Here is a 19,184-nt window from a genome sequence, read left to right as displayed (position 1 = left end):
TTGCTCAGGCTTCAAAAATAGCTAAAACTCCTTGGCCCATATTACACTGGGGGCAAATGTACAAACAGTGGATGTCTCTTAGTTTATCTTTAATTGACTTTTAAAAGTATTTAATTATTTTTGTGTACACAAAAGCTGACCACAGCTTCAAGGCTACCAGGGGGAGAAATCACAATAAAAAAATCAGACCAGAATCATCTAAGAACATTACTAATAAGTCTGATTTGGCATTTTGGGAGAACAGGTTATAACTGTCTACTATTTTTCCAATTACTGTCTTACTAAGAATAAGAAGACCAATTTTCTATAGTACTTGATGGCTCAGACCAATTTAGCATGTTACTTTTAAGGGGAGGAGATAAAAATTAGATGCAACATACAACTTTATTCTATATCAATGCAGCAGAATAGAAATTTTAAGGCTCAGAAATAAAACCAAAGTAACATCCAAATTTTAATAAAAATGTCATTTTCAAAATAAAGAACTAAAATTTTCTAGTGTTTTCTTGAGAAGTAAGGTTATAATATTTAGTTAAACTCTTTCCTTTGAATTTCAGGTTCTAATAATGAAAAATTACTTCATATGCATGGTGCCCAAGGATGCTATTGTTATCCCAAATTGCTTAAAAAAAAAAAAAAAAACTATCTGGTGAAAAGTAAAAAAAAAATGTAGGCCACAGAGATAACACAAGTGAGTTATATCTAAAAGACCTTGATATTTGCCATCTAAATTATAGATTATTTATTTACCAGCCTTATTTACCACTCACCTACCTAACAAACCCAAGATGAAATAATGATTTGCTAATATTCCCACCTAAAGAATGCTGAGAATAATTTTGCTGTTTAGAAAACATCAAAATACTCTAGGTACCTTGGAATGGGGAGCACCCAAGGGCTAGCAAGAAACATTGGTGGATGTGTATGTTTTTCTTCTCCCTTACGTAACTGGCTTCTTCTAACAGTAAATATGAGGTTTTGAGAAACCAAATGAGATAGTGGCTCAACATATCAACATGGAAACGACTCCTAAAAATTATTAGTTTCCTCTATTATCTGTTCTAAACCTTTCAGACTCAATGAAAGCAATCAATAAAACCATTAATGCAAACCAATTCTCTTAAGTTTGAGGACCTCTTCCAATTTATGAGAAGCTGGTCTGGTTTTGATGATTGATTTTAAAGATGTCAAACACAGGAAATTACCTTTTTCCTATAAAACAATTGCAAAGAATATTTTTCATTTGTATCTTTAAGTAAAAATGGCAACCACAGACTATGAACTCCAATGACTGCTCTATTGAAAATTTCATGTCCTTAGTGACATTTGCCTTGAGAAACAGTCCTATTGAACTTGACACTTAGAACCAAGTGCACAGCAATGAGCTTTTATAGCTATGGGGTCAGGAGGGAGTTCTTTAGATGCTGAAATGTAGCATTAAAATGGCAGACCAATTCTTTCCTTACCGCTTGCTGGCAATTCATTCCAACGTTTCCCTTTTCTCCGCGAATTACTTTCATCAGACAGTGCAGAGTCCGTCCTTTTCGGTGTAGTCCAGAACAGTGGTGTTCAATTTCCCCTCGACAGCTCAAAATAATCTCAGGGCTCAAAGAAAAGTCTTCCATCAACATGCGTCGGTAATCCAACATTTCCCCCTGGCACTCGCTGCTTACCTGTCGACCTAAACCATGTACAAGAGAGAGGTAAGTCATAGTATTAAGGAAGGTGAATCAGATTAGAAGTACAAATTTCCTGTAATCAGAACACATAAGTTACAGCTACTATTAAAATGTAAAATTCTGAACTTGGTTCAAGACTTAGGAGTACAAAAGAAAGTTAGAATTCAGCTGCTAAATGTGATATGGGTGTTCTCTTTCAGGGGTAGGGAACCTACTACAGCCTTGAGGTCTTCTTCTAGTGCTTGGGTGAGGCCTTTTGACTGCATCCAAGTTTTACAGAACAAATCCTTTAATTAAAGGGATTTCTTTGTCGAATGCTGGATTCAGTCAAAGGGCCATACTTGAGGACCTAGAAGGTCATATGTGGCTGTGAGGATGCAGGTTCTCCAATCCTATCTTACACCTTTGAAGTATCGAATGCTTTGTCATTACAGGTGAAAACTGGAGCAAAAACAGCAACCAAATGGATATCCTCTGCCATAATGATCACACAGAACGGCTCAGTGTCAACACAAGGGGCATGCTATATTGCAAAATCACGCCTGATTTCCACCATGAAGCCTTCCTCATCTACTTCAGTCTTTAGTCATCTCCTTTTAATTTATATACTAGTCTGTCTAACACTACATTATATTTCTGGACACTATTTTGAAAGTTTCAGTACTATTTCCTCTCTTCTCCTCTCTAGATCACACAGGATTAAAGGGAAAGATCATGGCTTTTATCTACCTATTACCATAAACCTGGAGGAAAAGGAAAAGAAAATTGTATACCAAACCGCAGATCCTTATATTTCTAAGCATACGGTAACTTCACCTCATCATTTCCAAGGCTATCCTGCTTTTCTGTGCTTCTTTCTGAATTTTCTTCTTTGCCCTCAATGATACTTGTTCGTTTTCTATTATTCTATCCTGACTCATCCTCCCATCACCACTGCCACCCCCCCTTTTTTTTTGCACAGGAGGAAAGAAAGCCTTAACTATCATTTGAATTAATGAGATGGGATACAATTGTGCTATGAGAAATGATTTAGGGAATAGTTTCAGAGGAACCTGGGAAGACTTGTATTTAATGGAAAATAACAATATTTCAATAATATTAATGTTCTACACTTTGTTTAGCGATTCCTGAAGGTGGGTACCCTTTCAGTTTCTAGTTTGGGGTTACTATGAAAAGAACTGCTGTATTTATTTTTGTATACATAAATCCTTTTCCTCTTTTTTGTGTGCTCTCTAGGGATAGACAGGCCTTGCAGAGTTATCGTTAGGTTGGAAGGTGTGTAGTTTAGTCATTTTTAAGATGCAGTCCCAAACTGCCCTCCAGAATGGAAGCACCAATTCACAGCTGCACAAGCACTGCACCAATATACCTGTTTTTTCCATAACCCCTCCAATGTATCATTTCCTTCTTCTACTACTTTTGCTAATCTAACGGGTGTGAGCTAAAACCTCAGAGCTACTTTCATCAGCATTTCCTGAATTATTAGTGATATGGAATATTTTTTCATATGGTTGTTGACAGCTTGAATTTCTTTTTTTGAAAACTGCTGATAGCCTAAGAATGAGGTCTTAATCAGAGAAACTTACAGCAAATATTTATTTTCCAGCAACCTGTTTCCCTTCTAATTTTAACAGCAATAGATTGTTTGTGCAAAAATTTTTTAATTTTATATAATCAAAATTGTTTACTTTATCATCTGTGATCTCTATCACTTGATCAGTCATGAACTTTTTCCCTATCCAAAGATAAGTTATTTCTTCCTTCCTCCACTACTTTTCTTATGATATGATCTTTAATGTTTCCATGTTGTGAACCTATTTTTTAACTAATAACAAATCATTTTAATGATTATTGCTTTATAGTACATTTAAGATAAAAAAATACCTATAAAACCTAGATTTAGTTAGCTGTTAAAATGGCATAAAAGAACTGTCACCCACAGTATTTTGAGGACTTCATCCAGTTTCCCTAAACCTTTTACAAGAACCTAAGATGGTACAGCTTTTGAAGCCAATTTATTTTAACTGTCTACAATTTAAAAATTCATTTCTCAAGGTAAAGTGAACATAATGAAAACAGCAAAAGTTTGTCAGAATTGGATGTTAGTGGGACACCACTGAATAGTTAATTAGGATACTCATAGATGTAGGGATTTTTTCAAGGTATTCCCTATGGATAGTTACCTGATTAATCCTGAATACAAAAAAGCAGAGGCAGAGACACAAGACTGAAAGGGGTAAATAAAATGCTGTCTCTTCAGTTACACATAAAAGGCATATTTTGGGTGCATCCTCTTACCTTCAAATATTTCTATAACTGTCAATTCTCTGTGCTAGGAACTATGTGACCTTGATGTCTCACAGAAAATGTATGATTGGGGAGAGGGATTACAGACCCATGTTGAATTCATCTGCTTTTGTTAATAAAGACTAGAAACTTATTTTTTTTAAACTACAAACTAGTGGTGGTGACTGATATGGGTAAAGTGTAGATCTGTTTGGAGAAAGAACTGATTTCTATCACTTTTTGAGAAATGATAAAGATGCTTCTTCTCCCACCTCCCTACCATGGAAAGAGAACCGAGATGCCTCCTTTAGTAACTGTGATCAACATCCGTATCCTCAAGTCATCAGTATTTGGGGTGGTGTCTACCCCATCCCCTTAATCCCTTCTTGAGACATGTCTGCACTCCAGCCATGTTATCTCCAAACAAGCATTCCAACATGGTTCATCCTTTGGCAGTTAAATGAGACAATCTTCCTTCACAGGTATCTCTTCACCCTTGTTTGTGTGCTTCAACATCATAGTCTCTCTAATAACAAAAATGTGAATCTTCATTCTCAGTATCTGCATGCAAAGCTGCCACTCATGAACTCCATCAAACAATGCTCACGTTGCCTACATATCACTTGACAAAATGTGAACCACTCAGCAAGTGCTTCAGTATCTTCATCTCTGTCATCACCTTACCCTTTAGAGATAGTAGTTTCTTCTGGTTCTTTTTCTCCCAAAAGAATATTTCCTGTAACACGCTAGTAGTCTTACGAATGGTCTTTGGGGACCTGGAAGCAGCACAAAAACTCCTGTCTGGACAGTCCAGGGAGAACCCTACTCCTGAGTCACCTAATCAAGACAGGCGACTCCAGGCAATACACAGTGTACTGACACCAGGTCTTGCTAGGTGGTGGGAAGCTCTTCATGAAATCCATCTAGTCAGGGTTTACCTTTGAGGCTTTGCTTGTAGATGTTCTGGAGTTCATTCTCTTCTGGGTTTGTGTATTGTAACCATAAGAGCTTTGGATGGTGAATTTCTCCCCCCACATACTTCTTGCATACTTCTGAAAGGAAAGCCTAGTCTAGTCTTCTTGCTGCATTCTTGGGGTACTGAATGCTATATGATTATATAATAATATAATATTATTATCTATTATTCTATAATATATTATTTATATATTCATTACATATTAATATATGTGATATGATATGTGTACTTGTATATGTATGTATATGTGTATGTATCTATGAAAAAAAAATTCTCAGGCTGGGGATCTGCAAGCCATCAGTGTTCCCAAAGCTGTCTGATCTAAAGTAAGTCTGACTGTTGTCCCCCAGTGCAAGTTCTACAAATTTCTGGGTTTGAGCCTGGATAATGGGAGACTGTTACTGGACGTGGTCACTACCACCCAGTGTGGAAGTTCTGCTCCTCTCCTGGTACACAGCCCACTACTGCTTTTTACCCTAGACTGACAATCCTATGAAGAGGTCCTCTCCTCAGTCTATGGCTGAAATGGGTAGTGGATGACAAAGCTGTCAGGTGCCACCTGTTCTTGCCCCTGTACTAAGGACCCTCCTACAGATCGGGGATGTCCTCTTGTCTTGGTGCACAGTCCCAGCCTGGGTGCGAGAATGCTCCTTGTGCTCCAGCAAGCCTGCCACCAAAGTCTATGGATCTCTCTGTTTGTCTCACTAAGTCAACCTGGGCTTGAAAAATGACAAACTATGACTTTTTCTTTCCCATCAGGCTTTCATTTAAAGCATTTTCTAGATCTTGTATTCCTAGATCCGTGTTTTTCCAACAAGCTTCCAAAGAAAATCTACATTTTCTCTAGGTTAAGGGTCTTTCCCCTTTTTTGTGTGATGGATCGTTACAGCTGTCTATGAAGCTAATGGACCTCTTCTCAGAACAATAATCTCAGAGCATAAAGTAAAATACAATGAAGCCAATTACACTGAAATACAGCTGTCGAACTGTATTTAACAGCTGGTTAAAAGTTCACCCATCCCATATGACATTTTCTGTAAATACCAGTGGAACTCTAAGACCTGTCCATCTGGTACTCCGTGATCTCACTGCATGACTACTGACCCCTTCTTTTCTGATCATGTATTTCCTCAATGATTTCTCTTATACCACTAAACCTGTGCTTAAGTTGTCACTGAAAATATGTTGAGCTGCAGCAAAAGGGTCATAAAGTCCTTAAATTAAAAGCAAAGTAAAACTAAACTGGCTTTGAAAAAATGTAAAACTAAGGCAAACCATTAAGGTGTAGCAAAAACTAAAATTAGGAATCACTGATCTAAAAGGACTTTAAATGAAGCTAAAACGAGGCAAACTTTACATTTCAGTGTCAGTAATTTCTAGTGCTCTGAGCTCCAAATCAATAAGAATGAAAAGAAATACCCTGGTCTCTAAGTACACAAACAAGCTATTATACGACTACACTTATATCCGCCAGAAGAGATCTTCCTTCTTGATGCTAATCCTTTTCCTTGCAAAAAGGAGAAAAAAATTATGATTACCTACCTCTATGTACAGCAGACTCCAGGCACATCAGAAGATAGGAAAGCCTGGCTTCCCTGGACCGGGGAAGGTTTTCCACATTACATCGATATTTCTTCAGATCACTCTTACAAGATTTTGCCAGAGAATAACTGACTTTGTAATCTTGGGCAATCAGCTTTTGTCTAGTTGTCAATGCCTCTCGACACTGAAAAATAGAAAGAGGGAGAGAGAGAAAACAGAAAGAAGTATAAGGACACATACTACTCTGCTGCTGACATGTATTCTCTAAAACAAGCAAATCCACAGCTAGAAATATCAGTTGTTTCATCAGCTGAGACTGCTGACAGAAAACCTACTTTCAAATCTGGTTAAAATTCAATGAACATGTGAGGTTGCAAACTTTTGTACAAGAACTAGGGGAAAAATCCAAGTTGGTTTTGCTATCATAGAAGCAGCTGCCATAGATACAAGGGCATCTGAGACATGTCACGAAGTCATCTTTACCCATTCATAACGACTTTACCACTAATCTTACCCGAATCAAAATGGCAACTGGCATAACTATTGGAAAGTTTCATCATATGAATTCTCATTAAATGGAGCTTTATATCTTAAAAAGATTTAATAGCACAATAATACACAAAACTAACATTGTTAGTCACTTCCTAAGAAGTACAAGAATGTTAATGAATGTTATTTTCAAACTATAAAATATTTCTGATAAATATTCAGACCAGTGACAAAAACCAAATAGCAGTGTGAATATATACTGGGACAAATGCTAAAACGTATACATGTAGTACCATATGATTTTATCTTTTTTAAAAAAATTATTTTATTTTTAATTTATGGAATAAAACAAGCATTTCTATGACATAGGATAATAAAGAAAGGTGACTGCACATGAAACTGCAAATCTACTATATACAACTTGTTATTCCTTTTAAATACATAATAAAGTTATCATGAAATTTTTGTCTTCCTTCCCCCCACCCTGCCCTAGAGATGGCTACCATTAGACACAAGTGTGTGCGTGTGTGCATGTTAACTCATTCTATGTATACTTCTACTAATTAGTTCTTTCTCTGGACGCAGATAGCATCTTCTTTCATATATTTTTTGCAGTTAATTTGGGTATTTATAACAGTCAAAATGACTGCTTTGTTCAAAGTTCTTAAAACAATAATGCTGTTATTGTATACAGTGTTCTCTTGGTCCACCTGATTTTTTAAGCCCAAACTTTCTGGAAATTATGGACAATGATCTAGGAAGAAGGGGAGAAATGGCTTCATGATGTCTTCTATGGTATGATTCTGCACTAATTACACTAGCACTAGGGAAAGAAGGCCATCCACCAAGCTCTCCCCTCAAAATCACACCCTATCTCACTGCCTGACTGATACCTACAACACCTAAGATCATGTATCTAGACCGGGAAGGGATGTCAGAGGTCAGAGTCCAAATTCATTTTACAAGCGAGGACACTTCAAATTAGGGAGGTTAAATGTGCCTGAGGTTACACAGAGAGTGGTCAGGAATGGGACTTGTAAGTTCTCTCATTCCAAAATCTGTGATACCTCCATGTTAATACAGCCTTTTCTCACGGCACAATTAGTCATTCATTCCTTTATGTTAAGCCCAAATGGGGGTTTTGGCTACTTAAAATATGAATTCCCATGGGAAAACTGTCTGACCAGTTATTTACATGTTGCAGTAAGTGAGTTTAACAGAGAAAGTTTTGTGAGAAAAAGAACGCTGCAGAGTATCTGAAATTGAGGAAAAGCCCTTGAGACAGAACAGGGAAGATCTGGTTATTTCAGAACCATGCTTACCTTTTCACTCATCGATTCTTCAAATTTGTGGTTGAAGAGGCACTTATATACCCTGCCTTCACCAGCCTGTGTCTGAAAGATGGGAAATATACATTAATCACTGGAGCAAATCAGGCTAATTTATAAACCAAAGAGTTACACTGAACACCAACATTACAACAGCACTCTTACATGGAAAATCTGCCTTTAAAGCTATTAAAAAGCCATGTGCACTTGGACAAATGGCTTGGCTAGTAGTACAAGTCAGGAACTCTGGACTGACCACAGAAATTTGAGAATTGGGAAGAATAAGTGAAGGTTGAATTTCCTTCCTATGATCCTTGGCTGTTGTCACTTGTTCACATAAAAATAATGCTAAATAAGAGAAAAAAATTACTTCACATTGGATTTAGTCACCCTTCTATACCATTCTAACTGAAACAAAATGGCAAATGAATGTTACAGCTTTTAATTCAAGCTATGTGCAGAGTTGAAATAAACACTTCACTGATACTCTTTGCTCAAAGGGCACAAGATATTCTTTATGAGGTACTAGTAAAACTAGTAAAACAAGAGTTTTGCTAAAGCATTTGGAGGGCACCACCCAATTCTTGGCATGAAAACAGCTTGCCGATATTCTGGCACAGGGAAAAACATGCATAAGCAAACACCAAAACTCTGACCAAGGAGAGCTAAAAAATAAGACCCAACTTCTTTAGAGAAGATTGGAATATAAATCAAATAGTTTTTTTCAGGATGGGAAACTCAATAACAAAGTAAGATGGCATCCCTAAAGATCACAGAGGGAAAAGGGGACTCAGAAATAGTATGCTGAGATTGGCATGGGCAATGTTTAACGCCACAAGAAACCAATGAAAACGGAATACCCCTTATCATATTCCTCATGCCAATCTCATCCAGTCTAAGTTCTAATGTTATCTCTTAGTGTGCAGGTTTGATCTTTTCTGGGGGAACATAGCAAAAAAGAGAAAACAAGGGAAGAAGAATATTCACTTTTGAGCTGACTCACATTTTCACAGAAACGCTCCCGGTCATCTCGGCAAGCAAAATATAAATGGCGATCCAAGTGGAAATCATCTGAGGACAGCTCGGCCACTCTGAGAATGGCTTTTTTGCAAGGTTCTGAGACTTGAAACCGGGGGTCTCTTTCTTCTGCTTCTTTTACTAAGCCCTTCTCCAAGCAGGCTACCACCTCGCCTTGTGAATGTGCGTCCTGAAACACAACAGAGATAACCTAATACCAGAGAATCTCTACTAAATGATTAGGCATTCTGATTTTATTTTAGTTTTCTAAAGTACTGGGAGCATTCTGTACTTCATACCCAGGTATAACGCAGGGTCTCAAATAAATTTCATTTGGAAAAAATGGTGCTGAAACCTACATAGTATCAGAAACCAAAAAAGGTTACCTAACTATCCTGTGGCACCCCTGAACTGAAGCTCTTGATCAAAGTAGAATTACTTAAATGTTGCAAATGGAGACAGGACCAAGTGGGCTGGTCACCTCTAGAATTAAGAAATGTCATTTCAAAAAATTCAAAGTGAACACTTTAAGTTAACTTTCTGAACAAAATTATGCTCTTTTAAAAATCAATGCTCCTACTAATACAGAAACACTTTTGTTCAGTGTCAAGTGTTGGCCTGTGGAAATCTTCATTCTCTCTACAGAACAGCTGGTTCTCAGATACTTCTATTTCTAGGCAGGTTAAAGAGGGAGAGAAAAAGGAAAGTCAAAACAGAAGCGCTCCAGTGAAGCTCAAAGTCACTGTTCTTACTCACTTTCTCTCTATACTGTTAGGCTCACACACTTAAACATACATGATTCATAGCGAGAACGCTTCCCTCCAATGTGTCTGGTTTTGTCTTAATGTGATTTAACAAGATTATCACCATTTAAGCATACTGCTTTTGAGTATTTTCCTAAGATCATCCAATTATCTTTAATTGCATAGTTGCTTGATCACCATGGTAACAAGTTGCTGTTTTTCATCTCAGCACTTTGTGAAGAGAAGACTGGTCAGCAAACATAAGCTGTGTTAATGGCACATAGCAAACTTCTCAGAAAGATTTTCTATTCAAGTCCCTACTTCTATACTTGGAACATCTGCTATATCAACTAAAGAGAGATACTTTCCAATACTATGAATCTAATCTTTATTGATGCACACAAACTGCTGGAGGATTGGATTGAAAAGGAATGAGCTTTTTGTTACGTATTAGAATGGGGTTAGGGTTTAGAGAACCACCAGGTGAGAACATTGCCGGCAGCACAAGTATAAGCCTCTGTGACTTACAGAACTGCCTGGAAAGAAGTGACTCACCCAAGGTCCCAGAGACCATGTTACGTCTCTTCTCAGACTAAAGCAAAAGGTTTAGGGGCAGGACTGGGCAGGACCACTCCCCCCACCAAGGGATATAGTTACTATCTGATTGTAAACAATGGATAGGAAAACTCTACTGGGGCTATCATGCTGCTGAGAGACCAATATAAATGAAGCAGCCAAAACAAAAACAAAAAAAGCAGCAGAGACAGAACTTGTGCCTAAAAGGGAAAGGCACAATGTAGTCAGGAAGTGCTGAAATCCAAAATTTTCTGCCAAGGAAATGTTAGGTAATATGTTTACTAGCACTACCCTGATCCGGTTATTCTCCTGGGAAATAAACTAAGGTGTGTAACACTTACATAAAAATCAATTCTGATCTTGTTTGCCATTTAATGGGGGAATCATCTGGTAAAAGACATTTCTGGGAATCTCTGCCTTTCCAACCTGTAAGCCCATCTTTCAGATGAGAAAATAAACCTCATATGCCAACTCTTATGTGCCTACATCTGTCTCACCTGAACCACTATGCAGGATCTCTTTATTCCTTATCTCATGAGAAAAGGCTCACCAGACACAAATGGAACAGTGTGTGCCTTTTTTGAGTACAGGGTATGATCTGAGGGTTAGGCAGGGAAGGAGAGATGGAAAGGAGGAAAAGGAAGGGAAAGAAGAAAGTAAGACAAGGAAAGAAGAGAGGAAGGAAAGGAAGGAAGGAGGGAGGGGCCGGTCATTACAGCAAGACCAGAAAGGGAAAGAGACATCGATAAGTGAGCCAGAGAATGGCTAATTGAGAGAGGCAATTATTCTGAAATAATGGCTCTTTCAACATGCCTGGTTCAATCTGGAATTTCTACTTCTAAAAATAAGGTGACATTTACTTTGAACTTTCTATTTCACAGCCAATGGTATTTAACATAAAACAAAATATTGAAGCATTAAAAATACATCTGGACTGGAGCTGGGTCTCTCTCAGAAACATGTTAATATTGACTACATTGCCCTGTGATAACCTGGCAGACACAGGACTTTTGGGGGTAGGACAGAGAACAGGCAGAGTCAGAAGGCATCTTGGAGTCCACCGTAGTCCAACGGATACTTGAAAAAGAAACTTTTACACACTGTCAAAAGTGCTGATCCTATGTTTCACATGGCTGCACATATATAACCTAGACCAAAATGCTTACCAACTTAGACAGAGGAGACGGAAGGGAGGGAGAAACCTTGAAACTCAAAATGTTATGAGAAAAAAAATGTTAAAACTTATCTTTACTATCAAAAGTATTTATCCAACTTTTGCTTAGAAATCTCTAAGGAGGAGACAAGGCAGGAAAAACTGAGAGTAGAGCCTAAGCATTGAGCTGGCAGCGGCATAGGGAGGTAAAGTCTGAGGGAAGATGCTGGTAAAGTGGCCTGAAAAAAGTGAGGAAGGGCAGTCTAGAGCTGGGCACCATAGAGAATGTTGTGCTGCTAGACTCCATGGATCTTGGTGGTCAAAGGTATAGGGACCACTTACTCCTAAGGGCCCCCCCCCCTTTCCTGCATCCTTCTTTTCTTTCCAGCTTCTCTCTCATCACCCTAGCCTCTAGTCCTACAGATTTATAAACAATGACGAAAGGATCACCGAGATGAATTTTTGGGGAAAATGGACAAAATAAGTAGTAAATCCTAAGCAATAACATATCAACACTTAAACTGACTTAAATAGTGCTAATTTAAAAGAAAACAAAAATCCAGCAAAACAAGCAAATTTATATAATACTAAATTACAATATAGTACATTAGTACTATAGTAAATTACAATAATACTATATAGTAAAATATATACCAAGTAATTTGATATATTTTTGCCTCTCCGTCTCACTGAATCCTACCTCATCTCAGCAAAGAGGGTAAGAAGGACAGAAGGAGAATTCAGGGACAAAGAACATAAAATGCCATTATTAATAAAGGAGATATATCAGAAAAGAAAGGGCCCAATGGAACTCCTGAATTATAATTGGTACAGCAGCATATACTGAAACTCGCGCCTCCACCCCCACCCCCACCCCATGTATTTCCCATAAACTACTTTTAAACAGTTGCAGCTGTAAAAAAGGGCTAAGAAGTCTATATCGGAAAGCAGACTGATTTAAGGTGACTGAAACGTTCCTGCCTCTGATCTTAACCTCAGTACTTGCCAGCATACTTCCCTCCTCTGGTCTTTAGTTTTATTCACAGGTGCTATCTTTGCCATACCCCTACCCCAAAGTCATAATCTGCTCGTAACTTTTCCCCAAGTCTCAGTAATAGTTCTAAGGCCAAATCTGTCCCTTGTGTTTGGCCTTCTCATTTACTTCAGTTATCACCTACTGAGTGTGTGTCTGTCTATTGACAATAAAAGGCTTGAGTTTTACTGGCCTCTCTGACCCTGTCTCTTGTGAATTTCTGTGCATCTCTCCTGCTACTCTGTCTATAAAGCAGATCTGCTCTGTGGCCTTTAGTTTGGCAAACGTTAATCACTTCGTCCTTTCTCTTAATTGTCTTAGTTTACGGATTTTTGATTAGCTTTGCAAGACTCTAGTTCAGGGGTTCTTAATCTGGGGTCAAAGGAATATTTCCATTAAACCAAAGAGTTCTTCCTTCTCTTACGATGATCATCTTACCCAGGTGGAGTTATTTCCTGGTCTAAGTCCAGTTACCAATTTAGTTCATTTGCCTGAATCTTAGTTTTGCTTCTTCACTTTAAATACACTTCCTCAAAAGAAAGTGGCTGGGCTTTAAAACTAAGATAATTTAAAACTGCTTTCTCAACGCTTCTAAAAACAGAAGCAGGGGGAGGCGAGTTTGCTCTCACACATGTCTCTATAATAAATACTTGATGGACCAGAGATCCTCGGTCTTCTATCACTCATGGAATGAAAATAGGGCCTCCTGTCAGGAGCTCTGGAGCTAAATGGGTCCAAGACTCCTGGACATGGCTTCTGGCATGAGCATCAACATAGATGAACAGAAGATGGCCAGAGAATAAAGTGAAACACAACAGAGGTTGTCCCAAGTCCATCAGGACAGAAAGGGTCTCAGGTAAATGGTAGCTCTCATGGCAAACTGTCATAGTAAACTTTCCCTTCAACTCTCCCTAGGATACAATCCTATGTTTTGATATTTCTAGACAACAGGATTATATGAAATGACTCAGAAGTTAGATCTGTGATTCCTCTGCATACTTAAGATGTGTGTATGTATTTTAAAAGTATAACATTAATATTAGTGCCATTATACTTTTTAATGGCTCCATTTGCTTCTTATTAAAGTCAACCACTTTCACAGTTTTAGTATTCCCCAAGGAACACAAAGTGTGTATTAGTTACAGTGATTGAGGTATCACACTATAAAGCTTGGGCCACAATACCACTTCCATCATAAACAGTTTTATTTGCTATAGTTTTAGATAGAATTTTCCTCTAAGTTCCAATTTCCATGATTCTCAAACTAAATTTATTTCCCAAAGAGTCTCAACATTAACCATTCTTTCTATTTGAGTAAAACATTTGGGAATTCAAACACAAATATTTGAAATTATAATACAAAAAAAATGAATAAAATAATGAACAAAAATTGCACATTTGTATACAAACCCCCCAAAATCTAAAGATGCCCATGGTTACAAAAAATTTAGATATAGTACTAAAACCAGGATTCAGTAGGCTAGCGTAAAATGACAATGTTTCTAGTAAACCAAGTATTATACACTGGATTTTGTAACTATCTACTAGAGAAGACAACTGCCTCATGACTGCTGCTCTAAGTATTTAAGAGTGGGAGAGACAAACTTTATTCCTTTCATACTTCTCTTGTTGATAAGAACTTAAGAGAGTTCTAATTCCTGATAACAAACCTTTATCCATTGCTCAGCTACCACTTTTGGAAGGTGAAGCCTACTACTGCCCCTACACGGCACAGGACAGAAGGAGAGTCAACCATTTAAATTCATGGGCAAAACTTATTCATTCGTTGAGAATAAAAGCAATAATGCAAGCCAAGGGTGGCAATTAATTCCCTAAACTGGGAATCTCCCCTTTTAGTTCTACATGATTTTTATTCTGAATTTAGTTTACATGTATCTTGAATACAGACTCATGACCACTTTAAACAATGTACTCAAGCTATCACGGAGACTAGTGGGAAGAGGACGGACTCCCCTCCTCCTGGCCACCACTACTGACAATACAGAAGCTCAGCTTTATCACAGGCAGCGATTCTGCACTGGATCATCTGCCCTCTCACTCCTGATTAGATACACCCAATTCTTCATTTTCTAGGCTGCCTCTAGACAGGTCAGGGAAACATTCACACCAGTCTGTCCCCCTCAGGTGGTCAGCAGACTTCAGGGAAGCAGAGCACTACTTGGGAGCACAAAGCATACTTCCTGAGCACCAGCGCAGACAGGAGTTTGGGTCTTTCTGGGAAGCGGAACATGGAAAACAGGGCTCAGGAACATCGGTCCATCTTTGGGCCCAACAAAGGCAAGAAAATCCTCAACATTCTCAAATATATCTAGTACAGAAAGCTGGACCAGATCACCACAAAAAAGGTAAATCCATGGGCAAAATAGACATTAAAAAATGCCCTGTCAGTTTACATGCCAACATGATAGAAAAATCCTAATCTTTGTATATCACACTAATTTAATCTACTTTTCTCAGGATTTTAGGCCCTTGCAAGTTTGTACAAATATATTATGCACTGATGATTCAGAGACAACAGGAAACAACCTGAAATAATGCCCCATCTGGTCAATTATGTTGACTATTACGAAGATAAACTGTATTTCTGCTCATATTCATTTTATGTTTTAGAGTCTTTGCAACTGGGGGCGGATGGACTAGTGGGAGGAAAACTGTGGCTGGGAGAGAGTAATTCAGTGAGGTGATAAAGGCCTGCACCAAAATAACAGCCATTGCAGCAGAGTATGGTGGAACACAGAGTACAAAAAGAAGACTAATGGAAAGCAGATCCGGAAAACAGGCTGAGGCCAGATGGTGAAGGGCTTTCAATGTCACATTCATCCTTTCACCTCGGAGGGAACAGAGAGCTACTGAAGAATCCCGAGGGGGAATGGCAGAGTCAAACTTGGACTTTGGTACGTTATTTTGGCAACTGTGTGGTAGTGGGAAAAGAAAGGAGGGAAGCAGCAAGCCCAATGAGGAAGCACTTGTGAGGGAAGGAGGATCTAATTCACAAATGGGGAAAAAGGGAGAGATGTGATCACTGTGGAGGTAAAATAGACAGATATACAGTAACCAATCTTCCCATGATTCATTTCATTCATCCCACCCATCTATAAAACCAGTTGCCAAATCCTTCTGTTTCTTTGTGTACAGTCTCCCACTGATTACTTCTGCCTGCACTGTCTTTCTGCTTCCAATATATTGTCTACAAAGTGATTTTCCTGAAGAGAGGCTCTTTAGGAATGCCACTCAGTATTCCTAGTCAGCACAATAGGATCATACAGAAACCCCTGTTCTCCTCTGCCCCCCAAAGCACTAGACAGTCCAGCCACACTGGCCAGCCTGCAGCCCCTCACAAATCATATACATCTGATGTCTTCATACCTTTGCACTGGCTGTGTGCCTTGTCTCCTTCCTCATCTCTGCCTACCAGAATCACAGGCTTTCTTAAGAATTCAACTCCACTGTTATCTTCTAAACAAAGGGTCATGCCACATCTCCTCCCAAAGAAACTGCACTTATTTTATATAAGCTTAAATATACACAAATTGTCTCCTAAACTGGAATATAAACTCCTTGAGGGAAGGGACTATCGTTTTTGTCTATGTGCAGGTTCCTTCAGCAAAGTGAACAGGTGTTGAATAAATGCTTGACTTAAGAACTACAGCATCATTCTGAAGATAAAACTATTCTTAGCACAAAGTAATTCTCCCTACTATGCCTCGGATAAATATTTAAAATACATTATTATACAGTAAATGAGATAGCTTTTGTTAGGAAAGTTAGGCCAGAAGGTCTTCATGATCCTATTATATATTTCATTTCTGTAACACCAGATTCCTAAGTCTTTTAAATGTTATAAATCCAAGAGACCCTTTTGGCCATTTTGATGTGGATACCTTTTCTCCGAGACGGATACTTCCACACTTCAGAATGTTGATGTCATTTTTGCAGTCATCCATGAAGCCACAGATCAGACGATAATCACTAAAGATAATGGCTGTCATCTTAGTTATGTACTGATGACACTGATATTCGGTAATGTTGCCTCTGTGATCCACCAAACAGGAGACTAAGTAGCCCTTCCCAACTGGTTCTTCAGCACATTCTTTAATCTGTTCAAAGGAAAGCAGTTTTAAATCAACAGTTTATTGTTATCTTAAATAATGCTAAATGAAGATTCATATCATTGTGCTCTCTGCAAGCAACACCTATGAGATTTTAGCTCAGCCAGAACTTGTTTCTAAAGGAAGAGATGGTTTAACAGTTCAAGTTGTGATACATAAACCGCTTAGTAATTCCTCAGGACACTGGTCCAGGGGGAAATCTCTAGGGAATTGGAAAATCCAGAAACAAAATTTTGTAATGATTTCATGTCCTAATCTAGTGCAGGTCTAGAAGAAGTAGATTGTCATTTCAGGTTAAACTCACAGCTTAAGCAAAAAGAAAAGCACATTCTTTCTTATTTGGGACAGTTACGTCAGCTTGAAAGTTTATCAAATCCAGTAAAATCCAAACTAGACCTCACAATGGCCCAGGACAATCACATTTTCAAGTTGGTATTCAGGCTATTATAGTTATTTGGCAAAAATCCTAAAATAAATGGTAATGTAATAGGTACAACAGGTACTTTGTGCTACTGAAGTGCTGCACCATGGGTACTTGGTAATGCATTGACATGCTTCGAAACCAAGAGCCCATTTAGACAGGTACAAGCCCCATCACAGGTCAGGCATGCATCTCAGGTGGGGCCTTCTTCTAGCCTAATTCACCACAAATTAGTACTGTGTGCAGTCATTAGGGTTCAATTAGAAGCCTATATAGTCGTGCCAGACCTGCCACTGCACTTCAAAGACAAATGCTTCGAAGAATTGGAGCCCAATGCGCTCTATGATGGCAGAGCATGTTCAGAATATATCCAAGTATGAAAGAAGCTCCGTTAATGAAATCAGACAAATGAAAAGCAGGCAGCATTTGGTGCAATTGTGGTATAAGCAAAGGAAATCTTTCTGTGTCCTTGTTTGCTCTTTGGAAACCAGAAGTCTCAGAACTAAGAGGTCAGAATTCGGCACCCTCCTGCCACCTTCCTGGCGCCAGCATTAACTCTCTGCTGAGTAAAGAGAACTCCCCCTTTCTCTTCATTCTTCCAAAACAGAAGTCTCCAGAAGGTCACAATGAGACGCATCATTAAGTATATCCTTAGTGACTAGTACAGTGCTGTGCAACACAGTAGGCTCTTAACGTTTAATAAATTGAACTTCAATTAGATATTCTCAAACTGGCATTGATAGAGATATTAAATTTCGGACATCAGAAATTGCTTTTTCTAACAAAAATGTGAAAACAGGACAGATTCTTATCTACTTTATTGGGAAGTCTGCTTCGGGCCTGGCCCATAAGACCATCCACATAAAATGAGAGGGCCCCTAAGACTTACTTTCAGCCCAAAGATTTTTGTGTTATACTCTGGTTGCATCATATATTTGAGTTCTATTAGGAATGGTATACCCTTGAGATCCAGGACTGAATTGTTGGAAATGTAATCTTTCACATTAAGAGTCGTCTCTGTTCTCACTTCCCACTCTATAGTGGCTTGCCAGTTATCCTTCCAGGCTCTCTGCTTTTAAGTTTAAATGACCTTGTCAAGGAGATGTGATAATGCTGACCTTCATTCATATATGGCTAGATGAAAAAGTTAAAAGAACTCTTCAACACAGCCAAAAGCACAGCTAAAAAAAAAAAAGAACCAGTAACTTCAACGTCTGGGTGCTTCTGGGGACTCCAATGTTCAGGGACCAGTGATTTACTGCACTTCAAGCCCAGGTGGGCTATAAAATCTGAGAATACATTGTGAGCTTGGTTTATCCCGCTTTATAAAACTTCCAACCTGCTTTTTATCTCAACTCCACCCTACCCTGCAAAAGAACAAGCACAAATTACACAAAAAGGAGAATGTATCAGTTCTTTCCCTTATACATTTGGTGTGACATCAACATTTTCCCCAGCAACGTCTACTGTCCACCCAAATTCCTGTATAACTTACTTCTGATATGGTAGATTTGCAGACTTCTCTGGCCACAGATTCAAACTTTGGGTCTGTAGTTAGATTCAGCTTATAATTCCATAATAACTAGGGCAAAAGGAGGGGAAAAGCCTGGTTAAGATGATGGAACATTTAGCACCATTACTGGTTCAGTTACAGCCAAAACGACAAAAGTCTGTTATAGAGAGGCAGATAAAATACAATTATATTCCAAAGTAATGAAGACACTAAAATGACATATTACCACATTCTACAAAAGTAAAACCACCAATAAGATACCTTTCAAAAATACACACAAAGCTTTGGACTCCATCAG

General features: G+C 38.4%; 1 protein-coding gene across 2 annotated transcripts in view; it reads right to left on the bottom strand.

Moving 5' to 3' along the window:
• Nucleotides 1-19,184, bottom strand: part of GLG1 (golgi glycoprotein 1) — a 143,129-nt gene that overhangs the window by 48,245 nt on the left and 75,700 nt on the right. For both annotated transcript variants that reach the window (XM_072636556.1, XM_072636557.1), the window contains exons 3-8: nt 18,869-18,955; nt 16,725-16,940; nt 9,304-9,507; nt 8,295-8,366; nt 6,484-6,667; nt 1,467-1,681 (exon numbers count right to left, since the gene is read on the bottom strand). In XM_072636556.1, the coding sequence (XP_072492657.1) occupies nt 1,467-1,681; nt 6,484-6,667; nt 8,295-8,366; nt 9,304-9,507; nt 16,725-16,940; nt 18,869-18,955 (978 nt within the window). The remainder of the gene's footprint in view (nt 1-1,466; nt 1,682-6,483; nt 6,668-8,294; nt 8,367-9,303; nt 9,508-16,724; nt 16,941-18,868; nt 18,956-19,184) is intronic.

This window comes from Notamacropus eugenii, chromosome 1 (genome assembly GCF_028372415.1).
Source record: "Notamacropus eugenii isolate mMacEug1 chromosome 1, mMacEug1.pri_v2, whole genome shotgun sequence".
Classification (NCBI taxonomy): Eukaryota; Metazoa; Chordata; class Mammalia; order Diprotodontia; family Macropodidae; genus Notamacropus; species Notamacropus eugenii.
This window is presented reverse-complemented; position numbering and strand designations above follow the sequence as displayed.